The 17318-nt window shown below is 48.0% G+C and overlaps 1 protein-coding gene and 1 long non-coding RNA gene across 3 annotated transcripts; one reads left to right on the top strand and one right to left on the bottom strand.

Moving 5' to 3' along the window:
• Positions 1–4539: 4539 nt before the first annotated feature.
• Positions 4540–13838, bottom strand: LOC134479994 (uncharacterized). The gene is made up of 7 exons (XR_010054081.1): positions 13468–13838; positions 11593–12179; positions 10851–11261; positions 8017–8151; positions 6328–6383; positions 5784–6237; positions 4540–4948 (listed from the first exon to the last, which is right to left on the bottom strand). It is a non-coding gene; the product is annotated as an uncharacterized LOC134479994 (long non-coding RNA).
• Positions 12105–17104, top strand: Izumo1r (IZUMO1 receptor, JUNO). 2 transcript variants are annotated; one of them, XM_063266161.1, is made up of 5 exons: positions 12105–13410; positions 14610–14766; positions 15322–15510; positions 16260–16398; positions 16508–17104. In XM_063266161.1, the coding sequence occupies exons 2-5, from the start codon at positions 14629–14631 to the stop codon at positions 16774–16776; spliced, it is 735 nt and encodes a 244-aa protein (XP_063122231.1). In that variant the 5' UTR covers positions 12105–13410; positions 14610–14628; the 3' UTR covers positions 16777–17104. The 2 variants fall into 2 exon arrangements, with proteins under 2 accessions (XP_063122231.1, NP_001385730.1); NM_001398801.1 differs by having other exon boundaries at positions 13356–13410; positions 14626–14766; positions 16508–17103.
• Positions 17105–17318: the final 214 nt, after the last annotated feature.

Below are 17318 nucleotides of genomic sequence, written 5' to 3'. Positions count from 1 at the left end.
ACCTCTAAATTGAGCAAGAGACATCAATTCTCAAAAACTGTAATGGAGAGCAAAAGAGGGAGCTCTCCAAAGTCAATCCCTGGCCTCCGCAAATGCATGCACCAAACAGTGTACATGTGCATGAACACTAACATGCACACACATAGACACACCCACATGCACACACACAGACACACCCATAGTCACACACATAGACACACCCACATGCACACACATAAACACACCCACATTCACACACATAGACACACCCACATGCACACACACAGACACACCCACATGCACACACACAGACACACCCACATGCACACACATAAACACACCCACATTCACACACATAGACACACCCACATGCACACACACAGACACACCACATGCACACACACAGACACACCCACATGCACACACATAAACACACCCACATTCACACACATAGACACACCCACATGCACACACACAGACACACCCACATTCACACACATAGACACACCCACATTCACACACATAGACACACCCACATTCACACACATAGACACACCCACATTCACACACATAGACACACTCACATGCACACACATAGACACACCCATATGCACACACATAGACACACCCACATGCACACATATAGACACACCCACATGCACACACATAGACACACCCAGTGTACACACATAAACACACTCACATGCACACACATAGACACACCCACATGCCCACACATAAACATACCCACATGCACACACATAGACACACCCACATGCCCACACATAAACATACCCACATGTATACAATGCGCAAGCAGCAATTCATTCTTCAAAAAGCATTCTTCAAAACTTAAAAAAAAATTAAGGGACTTCCAGAAAAACAAAACCCCAGAGTTCATCTCTAGTAGATCTGACTTACTAGAGATGCTAAAGAGTGTCTACCAGGATGAACGGAAAGAAAAGTAGAGAATATCTCAAAACCATGCAAGGGAATAACATGGATTATGGCAGCTGGGCAGACAAATATGAGAGCTGGGGTTATCGTATCTGGGGTTTGTAGTTTCTCTTTCCTAGATGATTCAAGATACAAAAGAAAACCTAGAGATATACGCCACAGGGCATACACCACGTGAAGGTGTGATTCATGACAACAGGAAGACAGAGGCTGTGTTGAACAGGGAGTTTGTTGGTTTTCATTTTGTTCTGAGATGAACTTCATGTGTCCTATGCTGGCCTTGAACTTGCTACATAATGAAGATCGCTCTTGATCTTCTCTGCCTCCCAAATGCTGGGATTTGCTATATACTACCACACTCATGCTGAGGGGATGGAACCCAGGGTTCCTGTGTGCCAAATAACTGCTCTACCAGCAGACCTCTACCATTCACCGGCACCCAGCAGTAGAATTTCATATGCTGGTGAAATTAATTGCTATCGCCTCAACTAAATTATTAGAAATATAAGATATTAACTTGAACCACTAGAATAACTGCTAAACTCCACCCTCAAAAAACAGCTTAAAAATAAACAGGACAGGGGATAAGGAGAGGGTAAAATTTTTAATGTTTAATTTTAATTGAAAAATATTCAGAATGATTGAAAGGTTGGCTGTTCTGAAAATCGATCAGGAAACGCTTTCCACTGAAAACTGTCATGGAGCCCACAGACAAAGCAAGGCCCTCTGAGCAGAATGTCAGCCTGCATATGACTTACATGAAAAATATAATTTTTGGATGAGGAACTTGTTCAGTGATTAAAGAGCTTGTCACGTAAGCATGAGAACCAGAATCCGGATCCCCAGGATCCCACAAAAATGCATGTAGGTGCCGGGACGCAAGCACGCTCTGTCTCAGGAATTTTCTCAGGGATGCTTCAGGCTCACTGTTACAGCCTTTGTCTCCCCGGGAAACCTAACCAGTTATCTGTTCCTATCACTTTTATAGCCTCTGGCTCTGGGAAACCTAGCAGTTGTCTGTTCTTATCAGTTAATACCTGCAGTTTACGGTTTATGGCTACATGGAGGGTGGTGACAGTGATGAATTGATCGTGGGCCCTGTGTGGCCTTCCTGCTTGCTTGTCCTTTTAAGCTGCAGCCCTGAAATAAAGTTTGAGAGCTTGATCAGACAATCGACTTGCTCTCCTTCTTTGAGCCTCTTGTTTCCCATTCTTTCTACTCCTCCTTAGGTCTCCACCGAACTCCCCACAGGTCGGGCATCTAGGTCTGTTTGCAACTCCAGCCTCAGAAGGAGGAGACAGGGGATCTCCAGGGCATTGCCTAGAAAGGCTTGCCCTATCAGTGAGCTCTGGGTTTGATTGAGAGGCCTGGCTTAAGTGGACGAACAATCAAGGATGATTTCCAACATCAGATATCAACCTTCTTTCCCACAGGAACCTTGAGAGTCTGTGAACGTCAAGGGTCACACTCTGGATCCTCAGGAGATAGTGAGGGCAGGAGTCATGGAAAGGAACTAATACTTTGCTGACTTGATCCTCAGTAAATATTCTCCAGTGAGCAAAGCCAGACCACTGCATTTTAAAGCCAAGTTTCCTTTTGACCATACTCAGGTGGTGGCTTCTGGAGCTAGGGTATGACAGCCTATATGACAGCCATAGCCCATAACAGTAACTAGTTCTTGGTAGATGTATAAGACTTTTATAAGCACGGAGCCTAGGACCTCATGTATTCTGCCACTGAACTAGGAGGTGCTCAACCCAAGGTTTAATAAGCTTTATGAGCTGGCCATCAGAAAATGGCACCCTGGGTCTGGTGCCAGCATTAGCAACCAGTTTCTGAAAGATCATGGCAGGTTATACCTGTCGGAGGGTGGCATAGGGATGGTGTGGGCCTGCGTACGACATACATCAGGTACTTAGTCTTCCACGGTAAAGCAGAACTCTTGCACCACATACCTCAACAGGTATGTACGAGAACTTTCTTCAAACTGACCGTACTCTTAGTAGAGAACAGAACAGACTATTCAAAGAGAAGAATTATAGGATAGTCAGTGCAGGAAATGCATGATGCAGTAGCAGAGATGGGCCACCCCATTCCACTCCTTGCTGCAAAGTATCAGACACAATATCAAGGAGAGCCAGATATCATAGAGGTGATCAGAAACTGGGTTTCCTCTCAGTCAGGAGCCATATGCATCAATAGTAAACTTGGTAAAACTGCGTTTGGGGGTCTTGTACCGATGCGAACCCTTTCAATCATTTGGACACTGTTTGGTGGATCATTCCAGGTCTCCCTGGCTATCCAAGAACTTCTCTACCTTGGATTTTTTTTGAAATTCTGCTTACTTGTGAATTCTCAGCTTGCTACATTGCTGTTTGATGAGCTTAGAAAACTGCTAGGTTCTAGTGGTGGTGGAAATAAATACAGAAGTGGGGAAGGGGATGAAATAATTGTAAGGAAATCTGAGAAAGTCCCAAGAAATCATACCATTAACTATCTGCCTAAAAACCTATAATACATGTATGCCAGTGTATAAATACACATACATAGAGTAAATAAAACTTTTCCATCTGAGCTAGCAATGTTTTCTCCAAGAGGCAAGAACCATCCTAAAAAATCCTAACACCAGACATGAGAACATCTCTTTTGAGTTGTTCAGGGTGGTTCAAGGGACTCCACAAACATGGCAGGCTATTGCTGCTGTCCTTAGTGGCTACCTTGAGGTAGAAGAAAAGTCCCTCTTGATGATGACAATATATGCTTCAGACACAGTGTCAAGAAGCCCTCAGCCAGAAATTACCTGAAAGCCTCCTCCCTGGGGGCTAACTTTCAAGGTATCAGAAGTTGCCACGCAAGATTACAAAGGAGGGAAGAAACCAACAGTCCTGTGTAGCTGTAATACTCGTAAGCCACAACAACGATCACCTTGCATGATACCCCTAAGGGTGCAGTGGTGGCACATGTACCTTGGCAGTAACCAACAGCTCTCTAACTGGACTTAAGAACCACTCAACAGGAAGGAAGCTTTGTCTGCTACTAGGAAGCTAGCCAGCTACCCAGGGCTGGGGAAGTCATGAATCCTAGATGAAAATCTACAATTACCATTTTCACTAAACCAGTGTAATCCCTAACTACATTATGGAGAACTACATTAGGAATATTTGTCCTTATAACCACAGGTCAGTGCAATGTCATCCCGCATCAAAGAAACTTCTCTTCACACTAGAGATCATTACAGAAAACCACAACCAATCGAAGTGCAGAGTTGTGGAGCCCAGTCACAGTGGCTGAATCTACACTCTAACTGCTACACCTAAGGCTTAGGGATCATTATAGAAAATGAAGCAGGAACCCACGGAGTTTGCTATGAGACTGTGTCTCAGGAAGAGCATACCAATGGTTATCTAACACCACACGGTCAACCCTAAAAACATACATACTGGCAACATTATATAGACGGATCAAGTTATACTTATGTATGTAGGAATATCTATAGTTATCTATACATACAGATGTGTATAACTATATATGTATATAACAATTATAGTAATAATGAAAAAAGAGACTGAATTTTAAAAGAGCAAGTAGGTATTATGGAAGGGTTTGGAGGAAGTAAGAAGATGAGAATGATGTAGTTATCTCAAAATAAAAGAATACTCATAAGTTTTCAATGCTAAGGGAGATTTTAATGCACTTTGCCCTGCCTCACTTAATGCAAAATTTGGAGAACATGAATTTTACCAAATCATCGTTCCATTGTTCATGATTTAACAACACGCAAAATGTCTCACTGTAGCTCTACGATACTGTTTTATTTTAAAATGGAGCAAAACTCTAGACAAATAGAATCGTAAATCATCAGAGCATACTTTTCCTTAAGCCACATTTAATCTCCAAATAAAAATAACCACAAAATATTTTCAGTTACCAGGTGCACATCTGGAAAGACACTGACCCCTTCCTGGGAAAGAGATGCAGACCTTTGAGTGGTCATCACTGTTTCCTCTGACATCTGATGAATTAAACAATATGATAACACAAAGTTATCTAAAGTTTGATGATAAAGACACAAAACTAATAGACTTGTTTCACTTCTCCAAGGCCACTAACAAAACGGGCTTACAATTCCTGTGCAAGGTTGCTTACACACCCATTCGTCCATTAGTCGTGCTGCTGATCAATACTACATTGTACACATCATACATTGTTCACATATGACCTTGTCTTTATTTCCAGCAAGTAAATGGGCAAGGACATGAGACACGGCCAAGGTTTGGTATAGGACCTAGAACTGGACAGACACTTGGGACATCTCAGTCATCTCCCTTTTGGGCCTGACTTGGGTAAGGCAAAGGTCTTTGGACAACCACAGCCCTATTCCTTCTGAAGAATGCACTCGCCAATTTATAGAGATGATTTCATTAGACAAATTCCAGATTAAAAGCATACCATCATGCCTGGGAATTTGGAGGGTGAACGACTACCCACATAGCTACAGATATGCGCCATGCTTTGTCTTCAAGAACAGTTTGGCGAGATGACTCAGTGGATCCTTTTATGCCCAGTATCCTTGGTAACCAGACATCCCACTGGCGTGAGCAGAAACATAAAATCCTCAACTCAAATATAAGGGGCCATTCGGCAAGTGAGAAGTCTAGCTCTGTAAACTGGAGTCACTGAATATTCATTACTGTTCATATCTCATGGCACTGTAAGTCTCATAAAAACAAGAAGCCATCCAAAAGTTTGGGGGCTTGAAAGAGGCCACTGCAGGATTGAGGATCGCAAGACTCATTGTTCTAGGATGGAAACTACTTAATGATCACACTACAGGGTCATTTACCCACCATCTCTGAGGGAGTTCATCTCCGGCCAGCCATCAGCTCTGCTTCCCTGATGAGCTGAGTCTAATCCATGACAGAAAGCAAGAGCCAGCTCTCGGCAGGTTGCTCTCTGGCCCCACACTCAGGCAGCAGCACATGTGCATAGGCACAACAAACAAACAAGCAAACAAACAAACGAGTACAAAGTTAGCAATTGTTCTTTACCATTTTATTCCTTTAAACTGCAAAATACGTTGTGAAATCTCCCAGTCATTTTCAGTGTATAGCAGAGACGTAAGGAATAAGACAAATCTGGAAGTTTGTATACTTACTCCTTCTTATCCATGGGATATAAATTTCATTCTTTGAAATTAAAATCATGAAGGAGACACAAATTGCATTTGATGAGCTGTCAGGGAGATGAGCCTGAGGAGCTCCTTCCAGGGATGCAGAGAGGGCAGGGACAGACGGGAAAGCACTGAAAACGAAAGGCATGGTGTCTATAGGCTCTCAACACATGTACACATACACACGTGCACACAGGTGCGCACACACTCATACCACTTACCATTGCCAAATGCAAAGATGTGACTTTCTGAGAATTTTTGCTGGATAACTTCTTGGCTAAAAAAAAAAAAAAAAAAAAAAGAATCATAGGATCTTTTGTATAAAAATAATCTTTTGTTCAGTTAACAAATGCCCACTGTGTTACCACATGTGACGCCGAGAGGCAACTATCTAGAAGAGACCATGCTCATCTGTGCCTATACAAGAGCAGCGTGGTTCACGATAAAGACAGCACTGTGCACAGGACTCCAGGAAGGCACATCTAACTCAGATGTGGGTCTTCTGATGAGGAATCCACTGAAACGATGGCTGTGGGTATATCCATGACAAGGGTGGAATTTCCCATGTGAAAGGGAATCACACAAGTGAAGAGGGACCATAAGAAAAGAGGGCACCAAAGACAATCCACTTAGCTGGAGTGTGGGATCCTTCATTCTGACAGCAGAAGGACATGGCCGTTGCTTTGATCCTAAAGCTAACACCAAGAACAGCTCAGGTCCCTTGGGAAAGTGAGTAGAGAGAGGGTATGGGAGTGCTAAGGGTTAGGCTCTGGAGGCCAGGCCTAAATGGGGCTCTATATGTTGCAAACATCTGGAATCCTCCCAGTCTAACTTTACATGTTTAGGAAAGTTTGAAGGTCTTTGGAGAAAGGCTCAAGGGTGGAACTTGGGAAAATGTTTCAACGGGTTACTGCCTTGTCCAAAGACACTTTGGTTTTGAGTATACTAGGCTGCCAGAGCAGAACCTTTGCTGAGCATTAACCTCTGAGGAAAGAACACTTGCCACAGACTCAGGCCGAAGCCCTGTGGACTGCCATGCTGAGCACTGCATTAACTCATTTGTTGAAACATTTAAAGGCACCACGCACTGTGCTAGAGGCTGGAAACAGGCGGACAGAACAAGTACTCCCGCCCAAGGGACTCAGAGGACAAAGAACAGCACCATAAATATGCTGAAGGCACAGTGTTGTGTAACAAGTACAATGTTAAAACAGAGTTCCAAACGTCCAGGGTGGCCGTGGAGGAGGTCTGTACCAGGGAAGAACAAAGACTGGTTTTCTGGAGAGAATGGCACCAGAATGGAGCCCTGCAGGGCAAACAGCTGGTGAAGAAGCAGGGTCAGGTCTTCCAGACAGACAGCCCTGCAGATGCAAAGGCAGAGAATGGTGGTTCATTCAGAGAGCAGCGTGATAAGTGCATAGGATGAAGATGGGAAGGAAGGGGAGGTTTCCATAGTAACCAGTGGCTGGACCATGAAGAGCCTTGTATGTTATGTTAAAGCCCTTGCATCCAGTGGGAGAACTATAGACTTCTGACCTGGAGACTAGAAGGAAGGGGGTCCCATTAATCAGCACAAGAAAGAAGAACTGAGAGGTTCAGAAGAACTGAAGAATTGAGGGCAGCGGGCATGAGAAGCTGGGAGAAGAGTGAAGTGTCACTGGAGGTCTAGGAACTCGAGGTACCACAGGCCAGGAATGGAGAGTGTTCTTTAGGGACCCGCACACAGACAATCAAGGAAACCATGCTGGAGGTCAGAAGGCCCAGAGACAAAGGGAAAGGCCCTGGGGCAGGGCTCAAGGGCAGGTTCATTGTAGAAATAGAGCAATTCAAGGAATGAAAAACACTGAGATTCCGACAGAAGAGAAGAAGGACGGACAGTTCTGAGAATCAGATAGAAGCAGGGGCATTACCTTAGTCAACAGCTTCTGAAAGGCCAAGTGAGCATTCAGGCCTCACCCATTAGCTCTAACACATGGAGGCTGGAGGCGGCTGGCAAATTTGACAGGACTGGGTCACATGGAGTGGCAGGAAGAGTCTGAGAGGCCCTGGTAGAGGAACATGGTGAACAGACACAAGGCTTTAGAAGCATGGCTGAGAGAGAAAACTAGTCCAGGGACAAGTGAGGGATGTAAGGTCAACGGGTAGTTCCAGAGCAGGATGCAGGGGCAGACTGCACACTGCCACATCGTATAAGCCTTACTGCCATACTCTGTGGAGAACCAGCATGGCTGGCTGTGAATGGGAGGAAGAGACAGCCCATGTGTCTAATTTTCAGTCCGTCTTTCCATTAGAACTTTGATGTGTTCTATCTGTCGGCCCTGTACTTGGATGCTCTCCAGTACCTGGTAGGCTTCACACTCATTTCCGTTTTGTGATTAGGCCTAAAAAGCAGGCCTTTTTCAAGTGTCGATGAGAGGCCCAGCATTGACACCCAGAAATCTAGCCGCCATCAGAGAATGAGCTTGTGGGGGCGAGGGAGGAAAATGGCCAGAGGGAAATGGGAGGGGAGGAGGAGAGGAAGGAGGGTGGAGAGGGAAGGGGAGGAGGGGGAAGAGAGCGAGTGAGAGGCATCAGTTGTGATGAATTAGAGGGGTGAGGGGGAGGGAAGAACGGGAGCAGAGAAGGAAGGGGAGGAAGAGAGATCGAGAGCAGAGAAGCAAGAGGGAGGACAAAGAAAAGAGGCCAGGGAGCAGCTCAGCGTGGGAGCCCATGCAAGGCTCCCAAATTGATCCTTGGTACTGCAAAACATGTTTGTCTTTAAGTAAATGCGAGGGTCTGAAAATCACTGAAGGAAGACCCAGGCTCAGACAGTACACAAAGACAAAGGACATTTATTCTGCAGAGACGACCAGCACGCAGGGGTCAACCATTTCATGAAATGGTTACCTCAGACAAAGGCACGCAGGCCTTCTTATAGGGAACGGGGGAGCTAAGGATTGGGTAATCTAAAATCTCATTGGTGGGTGCTAGGGGGTCACAGGTAGTCAGTGGTCAGATTCCTGTGCTCTGGACATTTAACCACAGGATGAGACAGGACTGCCCAGCATAGCTGACCCAGCCTGGGATATTTTCCCATCCTTGTGGACATCCCCAGGCTGTTCTCTGGGAGATGTGTGTGTGTGTGTGAGTGTGTGTGAGTGTGTGTCTGTGTGTGAGTGTGTGTGTGTCTGTGTGTGTGAGTGTGTGTGAGTGTGTGTGTCTCTGTGTGTGTGAGTGTGTGAGTGTGTGTGTGAGTGTGTGTGTGAGTGTGTGTGTGAGTGTGTGTGTGAGTGTGTGTGAGTGTGTGTGTGAGTGTGTGAGTCTGTGTGTGAGTATGTGTGTGTGTCTGTGTGTGAGTGTGTGTGTGAGTGTGTGTGAGTGTGTGAGTCTATGTGAGTGTGTGTATGAGTGTGTTTCTGTGTGTGAGTGTGTGTGTGTGAGTGTGTGTGAGTGTGTGTCTGTGTGTGAGTGTGTGTGTGAGTGTGTGTGAGTGTGTGTCTGTGTGTGTGAGTGTGTGTGAGTGTGTGTGAGTGTTTGAGTGTGTGAGTCTGTGAGTGTGTGTATGAGTGTGTCTGTGTGTCTGTGTGTGAGTGTGTGTGTGTGAGTATGTATGTATGAGTGTGTGTGTCTGTATGTGTGTGTGTATGTGAGTGTGTGTGTGTGAATGTGTGTGTGTGTGTGTGTGTGTGTGTGTGTGATCTTGTTCTGGATTCTATGGTCTGTTCCCAGAGCTGGTATGTATTGCCTTCTTTTTGAAATCAGGCCTGTTCCTTAAATGGAGACAAATGGGGTTTATGTTGTCTATTTCAAAGTAAGTTCTCTCGTGGTTTGAATTAAATAAGAAAAAAGAAAGAGGATGGGAGAAGACAGGAGATAATTTGAAAGACAGGAGAAGGATGTCTGAGAGTAGGAGGATGGGAAAGAAAGGGAGAGAGTAGAAGACATGGGGCTGAGTCATAGTAAACCAGGGAGCTGTCTGGACCAGTGCTCCTGCTCTCTAAAGGCACGTCACCATGGACTGTCCACTCTTGGTCAGGCTTGTGTCTGCCTGAACCGTGGACAGAGGGAGGCTGGGGGAGGCTGACAGGTGCTCCTTGGGGCAGAAGGCAGCTGTGGGAACAAAGCTATAGCAGGAGACATCAGACCCAAGAGAGCGTCTCCCCAAACCACAGAGACCGCAGAGCATCTTCCCTGGTGGGCAGAGGCAAGCGGTCCCTTCTGGGAACCAGAACTGTGTAGGAGTCTCTAGACGCTGAGGCTGAGGGTGAGTGGGCTGTGAGAGAGTGAGCCTTGCCAGGGAGACACCCTCTGGGAGCAGGGCAGCTTCAGATTTACAAGAGTCAGACAAAAGAAAGGGGCTGAGTTCAGCCTGTGAAACCAAGGGAGGGTGAAAGGAGAGAAGTGATTTCCTAAAGTTGTCCTCTGACCTGGGCACTCTCCCTATGGCTCATATGCCTACCCCATCCAGGTCACACACACAGACCAATAATTAATTCAAATAAGGAAAAAATGGACCTCGGATTAAAATAGAGAAATACACGGGGACTAGATTAACAACAGGGCCCGTGAGGAGGGTCAGTGGTTAAGAGCACCGGCTGTTCTTCCAGAGGACCTGGGCTCAATTCCCGGCATCCACATGATCGCTCACAACTGTCTGTAACTCCTGTTCCAGGAGATCTGACACCCTCATACAGACATGCAAAACAGCAACATACATGAAATTTTAAAAAAATATATATTAAAAAGGGAGCCCACAAACACTTACCCTAATGGATACACAGATTTTAAATGCGAGTGTCTGGCAACCATCTTTATGTTTTTAAAGGATCATTCTGGCATTTTTTTGTTTTAAAAAAAAGTGACAAATATTGGAATCTGGCTGAGGATGTGCTTGAATGGCTTGGAAGTTCCTCAGTTCCTGCTTCCAGGTGCCCGTGGGACAGATCCCTCAAGAAGGAGATGGATGGTTGGCTCAAATGAACGCCCTCCCTCTTAAAGAGGAAAACAGAGCGTATAAAATCACACTGGAGATGAGTATCCACTGTGAAATTCTCTCAACTTTCCCGCAGTTTGGAAGAGTTTACAGTAACGCCCTGGGGGCGGGGGTATCATCTTGACTGTTGCGTGGATAGTGCGGTGGAGGGAACCTGTTTGCAGTATCTGAGCCTGGCCCCAGCTGCAAAAAGAAACAAGCGGGTTAAGTCAACAACACCTCACGTTTGGGTGAACCACCCAAGAGCGCTGCCCCTCTGCAGGAGCTACAAACTTGCAAAGAAGCTTTAATTATGTAGGGTAAGGAGGAGGCTTCAGAATTAGAGCCGCTAGGGGGCCTCCTCACTGGCATCTGACTTCAGAGGCCCTGGGGAGCTTTTTTGTCTTCAGAGGCACTGTTTTGGATGGCCTGGTAACCCGAATGGTGGGACAGGACAGTCATCATCCTCCAGCATCCCTGTGACTTCAGGTCACTCCACCCCCACCCCCTTCAGAATCCCTTAAACTGGCTGCACCTCTTCCTCCGGTCTTTAATCCGTTGTTGTTTGCAGCTGCTCCGAGTGGCACCATCTACAGCCAGCCCTGATTTAGCAGCCTTCAGTCAGGAAACAGATTTCTCTGGAACACACTCGGACACAATAGGGCAAAATGAGCTCTGCTCAAGGGCCTCAAACTGCTTCTCCAGGGACAGATGCCTGGCCTGGAGGCTCTCCGAAAGGCAGCCTCTGCGATCGCCCCTCCCCCAGTCCACCTGCGCCCATGCTGGCCGCGACTTTGACTCGTTTCCTACAATTCTGTCCTGGAGGTGGCTAACGCTGCCGTCCTCCTTGTCCCTCTCCCTCCTTGCGAAGGACGTTTTTCCATTCCAGTAATGAGTGTGACTCATTTCTGGATTCTTGCTCTTGCCACATCCACAGTCATTTTAAACTTAATGTTCAATTCCAAATCGCTTACTTGTCAAGACTCGTTGCTCCCTGGGTGTCTATTCAGAACAAGTGTGAGTCCCCGTCTCTGCTGTCCCTGTGGACGCCGATACAAGGAGACCCTTGAGGCAGAAATGCCTTCCCATTTGGCCTCTGATTTCCAGAAGGGAGTCTCAGCTCTGTGGGAGACAGCACATGGAAGTTGGGCTGATAAACATCACCGCTCTGTCTCCAACCCCTAAAGCCAGCACATGCCCCCCCCTAATCCCAGTCTGACTGTGATGTTTAACTTTTTAAAAAAGACCTGGACAGTTCCTACCCCTCGGTCCTGGAGGTGATCCCCTCCCTCACCTGGTCCATAAGCATTAAATATGGAGTCAATCAAGCCTCGTTCAGATTCCAGCTCTCTGGACCTCTATCTGAGCCTCGGTTTCCCCTACATCTGAAAGAGAGTGCTCATTTGGGGGAATTCTTGCAGGCAGTAAGCCAGACCGGGTACCAGTGCCATAGGCTCCAGTCCCATGACTAGTCCTTCTGGATGTTCAATACTTTGTACCCGCGTGTGGAAACTGCCATTTTCCCTGCACATAATTAATATGCTTTGTACACTGACTGGCAGCCGAACATCGTGTGCTGTATTTTGTCTTCCTCAGCGGAAAACGCGGGAGGGTTATTTATTTATTTATTTACTATGTTTCTGTATGAAATTTCAGTGATTTTTGGCTACTTCTCCTTTGGAGGCAGAACATAAAAGACAAGTAAAGTTACAGGCATCACCTCCTACAGAACCTTTGGAGCAGCGGTCAGACCACGCCCCGGGTACAAATGCAGACGGTCCCTGCCCGGGCTGAGGGGCGGCTTTTGTTTCAGGTTTGATTTTTGCTTAAATCCTTGGCGCTCCAGGCTGCCTGTCTGTGCACCTGTGCGCTGCTAAGCTAGCTCCGGATGCTGTGGGAGGATGCTGTTAGCCAGGGGCCCCAGGGAGCTGAGCAGAAGAAGGGCCCCGTGGAACACTGGAGAGGAAGAGCGCGCTTCCGAGAACAAAAGATGAAGGAACTGTTAAGACATCCTTGTGCCGTGACCTTTTCGTGATCTCTCTTTCCTGACAGTCCCTGCCAACAGCTCTCATTACAGAGCACTAGACTGATAGAATCTAAGCTATCCCCAAGTTCTCGCAGGTTAGCAGCAGCGCTGAGAGTTGAACTTGTCCACTGCATGGATCTCTGGTACCGAAACGTCTTGTTTTTCTATCTTGAAGGCATGGAGGATGCTTAGGTCTGGCTACTTGCTGCTCTCCGCACCTGTAGCTCATAGAAGCTGAAGGGCAATAAAAGGCCAGTGGGTGGAGTGCCCTGAGCCTGCTCACCTCTCTGGGCCCAGGAAGAGCAACCAGAGGGCCCTGCCTTGAGGGTAAGTCTGAAGACAACGCTGAGAGGACTGACATCTTTCCTCTCTTGTCTATCTTACCTTCCTGGTCTTTGAGAAGAGTTGTTCTTTGTGCAAACTTGGAGCTCTGTGGGAAAACAGCCGTAGGTTTCGAGGTCGGGGTGGGTTCTGCAGTAGAATCTGGGTCTCTCTCTAATCCACATCTCAGACGTCCTGAGGTAGACATAGGCTAAACTGCTATGTGTAGGGCATGCTCCCAGCAGGCCTAGGAGCCATAGGAGCCATGAAGACCTGGCAGTGAGGACTGACTGGAGCCCTCCTGGAGCAGGGTGCACCCTTGCTCTAGCCGGGGGTGGGAGGGTACATCTTTCTGTCCATCCTCTCCACCCCCACCCATTGCCAGTACAAGCCAGAAGAGAACTGGAAATGTATCCGCAAACACCAAGGTACAAGCCAGCCTCCATGTTCCCGTGCTAGGGTTAAAGATGGAAGGTTCCTCAGCTCCTCATGCCTGACTGTGCTCCCAGCCCTTAGAGGCCAGCAGGATTCTTAGCGTTGTCTATTATGGCCTGACACTTAGGGTGTCTCTGAGATAGACTGGGGTGGGTTGAAATGAGCTAAAGAGAGCTCAGCGGTTGCAGGGACAGAGTGGGGATGAGCTACTCCGAGAAGCTCCATAGCCTGGTGCGGACCCTTCCTAGGGACTAGAATTAGGGTTGGCACGTGACGGAGAAAGCTAAGGCCAGCCTCAACCACCCCATCCCACCATATCCTTTGGCCATAAGGAGAATCTGCTTACTGGGATTGGTCACTTGGCCAAGAAGCTGTCTGCGGGCTGGGCCCAAAGCTCTAAACTCCCAGTCCATATATTACTGAGCTAGCAAAACCGCATCTAAGTGAACACAGCTTGAAAACATTCCCCACCTGCCCTCCTCTTCAGAGCTGTCTGTCTGTTTTTCCTTTTTCTTTTTTCTCTCTTTCCTCTTATTGCTCAGTTTGGTGTCTACGTTTCTACCATGGTTTGTACTGGGGTGTCAGATCCAAGTCATACTCTACGTTCTGTGATGTTGCTCTACACAGAAGGTTCTAGGAGCAGCCAGAGTGTTTCAGGGTTCCTAAGGGAGCCCTGGAGCCCCTACTCCCTCTCCAATGCCTGAAGGTTGGCAGGAGCAGGGTGGGTCTTACCTTCTTGGTCTTTGAGAATAATGTCCTCTCTACCTTAGGCTCCCCTCTCAACAGGTCATGGCACAATGGTGGCTGATCCTCCTGGGCTTGTGGACAGTCCTGCCCAGCTTGGCCGGGGGCAAGCTGCTCAATGTCTGCATGAATTCCAAGCACCACAAGCAAGAGCCTGGCCCAGAAGACAAGCTCTACTTTGAGGTACAGAGGAGCTGGCCCAGGGGCTGAGGAGGCTTCTTAGAATTATTGGAGAAGGAATACAGGCAAGATGGTCTCTGCACCCCATCACCCCTGATCTCTCAGTTCCTTAGTTTGGGGTCCATCCAGGGCTTTGCTGCTGAGCTGCTCTGGCTGCTTGGGAAACAGGTCATGTGGTGATCCCGGAGGATATGTTAGCTAACCATGGATCAGATCAAGCCTTCCTGTCAACATGGCGAGTCATAGACCTTGATTTGTGTCCTTTCCAGTCTCCTAAATTCCAACTATAAGTCCCTCCCACCCATCATACTGACCCAGGTTCCTGAACCTATTTTCTTTCATGGATTTATTACCTCCCTGGAGCTGATAGCAGGAAGCTATATTTGTGGCAGGAAGATAGGGAGGAAGGAGGTCAGTGGTCAGGTGCACCTCATTCTTCAGATGCTAGAGTCCCTCCTCTACAGAGGTGCTCATACGTCCCCTCTCCTGATACCCTTCTGCCCAAGCCACCCAAGCCAGCCTCTTACCCACCGTCTGTTGCCTCTGCCCCCGCCTCAGTGCATGCCCTGGAAGGACAATGCCTGCTGCACACGCGACACAAGCTGGGAAGCCCACCTTGATGAGCCCTTGCTCTTTAACTTCAGCATGACGCACTGTGGACTGCTGACCCCGCTCTGCCATAAGCACTTCATCCAGGCCATCTGCTTCTATGAGTGTTCCCCCAACCTGGGGCCTTGGATCCAGCCGGTGAGGAGACAGGAGGCAGACCCATGCAACACCCTTCCATTAAGTCCTAGGCTGGCATCTACAGGAGGCAAGTAGGACCAGGAGATGCTGTCCCTCTAGGGATAGGAGCAGAGCCAGAGGCCTCTGCTGGAGAAAGGGATGAAGAGGAAGCTAGACTGCCTCTGTCTCTGGAGGATAGCATGGCAGACACTACTGAAGAGGGCAAGTAGGATAAGGCTGGGTGGATGAGATGAATCTAGCCATCTGTACTTACTGTGAGACCTGGGACTGATAGCCATTCTGCCTCACGGTTCTTTTATCTGATGATGATTGTGGTGGTGGTGGTGGTGGTGGTGGTGGTGGTGGTACCTAGGGCTGAGAGATGGCTCAGTCAGTAAAGTGCTCATCACACAAGTGTGAAGACCTGAGTTCAATCCTCAGAACCCACACAAAAGAGCCAGGGGTAGAGATATGCGGCTGTAATCCCAGCACTACAGAGGCAGAGAAAGGAGGGTCCCTGGAGCTTGCTAGCCGATGAGCCTAGCCTGCTTAGTCAACTCTAGGCCAATGAGAGAATCTAAACCAGTGTAGACGAGGCCTGAAGAACAATAGTTGTTCTCTGGGCACTGCAGACGCACGGGTGCGTGCGCTTGCTGGCGCGCATGCGTGCATATTCACCTGCATTTACAGAATATGAACACACGGACACATAGAAGAAATAATACAGACATTGTAAAGAGTTAAATTCTGCCCCTCTCTTCTGCACCTAGGTGGTGCCAAACAGGCAGGAAGAGCAGCGGCTTTGGGACGTGCCACTGTGCCTGGAGGATTGTGAGGAATGGTGGAAAGACTGCCGCACATCTCACACTTGTAAAGCCGACTGGCTCCACGGCTGGGTCTGGGATCAGGGTGAGTGGCCTAACTGGGTCCCGTGGGCCCTCAGCCTGGGTTAAGGATGCATGGGGCTCAGAAGGGAAGGGACGATGGGAAGTTAGGAGCCCATTCTCGATGCCCACAGGGAAGAACGGGTGCCCAGCACACGCACCCTGTCTCCCGTTCTCGGATTACTTCCCCACCCCCGCGGACCTGTGTGAGAAGATCTGGAACAACACCTTCAAGGCCAGTCCTGAGCGCAGGAATAGTGGGCGGTGTCTGCAGAAGTGGTTTGAGCCCACCCACGGCAACCCTAACGTTGAAGTGGCCCTCCACTTCGCGGGCTCTGCCTCAGCCCCGCAGCTCTCTTACTCCATCACAGCCTTCTCTCTGTGCCTGTTGCTCCATGCCTGAGCCCCATTCCCTCGCCTACCCACACTTCCTGATCCTCTGGGCCATGGCCATCTCTTCCCTCAGGCTATTCATGTTGGGGACAGGCTGGTGTCTGACTTTCCCAAGCTGCCCAGCGTCCCCTCCACTGCTTGGCTCCATCTCCACTGGTCTGGATGGCAGCTGGTACCCAGCAGACTACGGTGCCTCATTTCTCCTGCCTTTAGGAACGGGCACTACTACAGGACTCCGGCACTTCTGTTCACAGCCATCTCTTTTGTGACATATTCAATGTTGACAGCCAGTGGACCTGTCCTATCATGGTACCTTCAATAAATGGCCAGGAAACTCACCTCTCCATGTGTCATTCTGCTCTAGTCCCATAGGCACCAACCCAAGATGCATCAAGAGAGAACTCATTAAGATTTTGATTTCCTTGATTACTAAGGGGAATGAGAATTGTTAATATTTACTGGCCGTTTGGAATGTTTTTCTCTTACACGCTCTGTGTGTGTGTGTGTGTGTGTGCGTGCGTGCGTGCGTGTGTGTGTGTGTGTGTGTGTGTG

The sequence above is a fragment of the Rattus norvegicus genome, chromosome 8 (assembly GCF_036323735.1).
Source record: "Rattus norvegicus strain BN/NHsdMcwi chromosome 8, GRCr8, whole genome shotgun sequence".
Lineage (NCBI taxonomy): Eukaryota > Metazoa > Chordata > Mammalia > Rodentia > Muridae > Rattus > Rattus norvegicus.
Note: the sequence above shows the minus strand (reverse complement) of the source record. Positions and strands in the feature narration are given on the sequence as shown.

What these genes read in the sequence shown, in the direction of transcription:
- Izumo1r (XM_063266161.1), top strand. Translation starts at nt 14,629, where the DNA reads ATGGCACAATGGTGGCTGATCCTCCTGGGCTTGTGGACAGTCCTGCCC. An exon ending in TGGGGCCTTGGATCCAGCCG is followed by an intron (nt 15,511 to 16,259) that starts GTGAGGAGACAG and finishes TTCTGCACCTAG; the next exon opens with GTGGTGCCAAACAGGCAGGA. An exon ending in CGGCTGGGTCTGGGATCAGG is followed by an intron (nt 16,399 to 16,507) that starts GTGAGTGGCCTA and finishes CGATGCCCACAG; the next exon opens with GGAAGAACGGGTGCCCAGCA.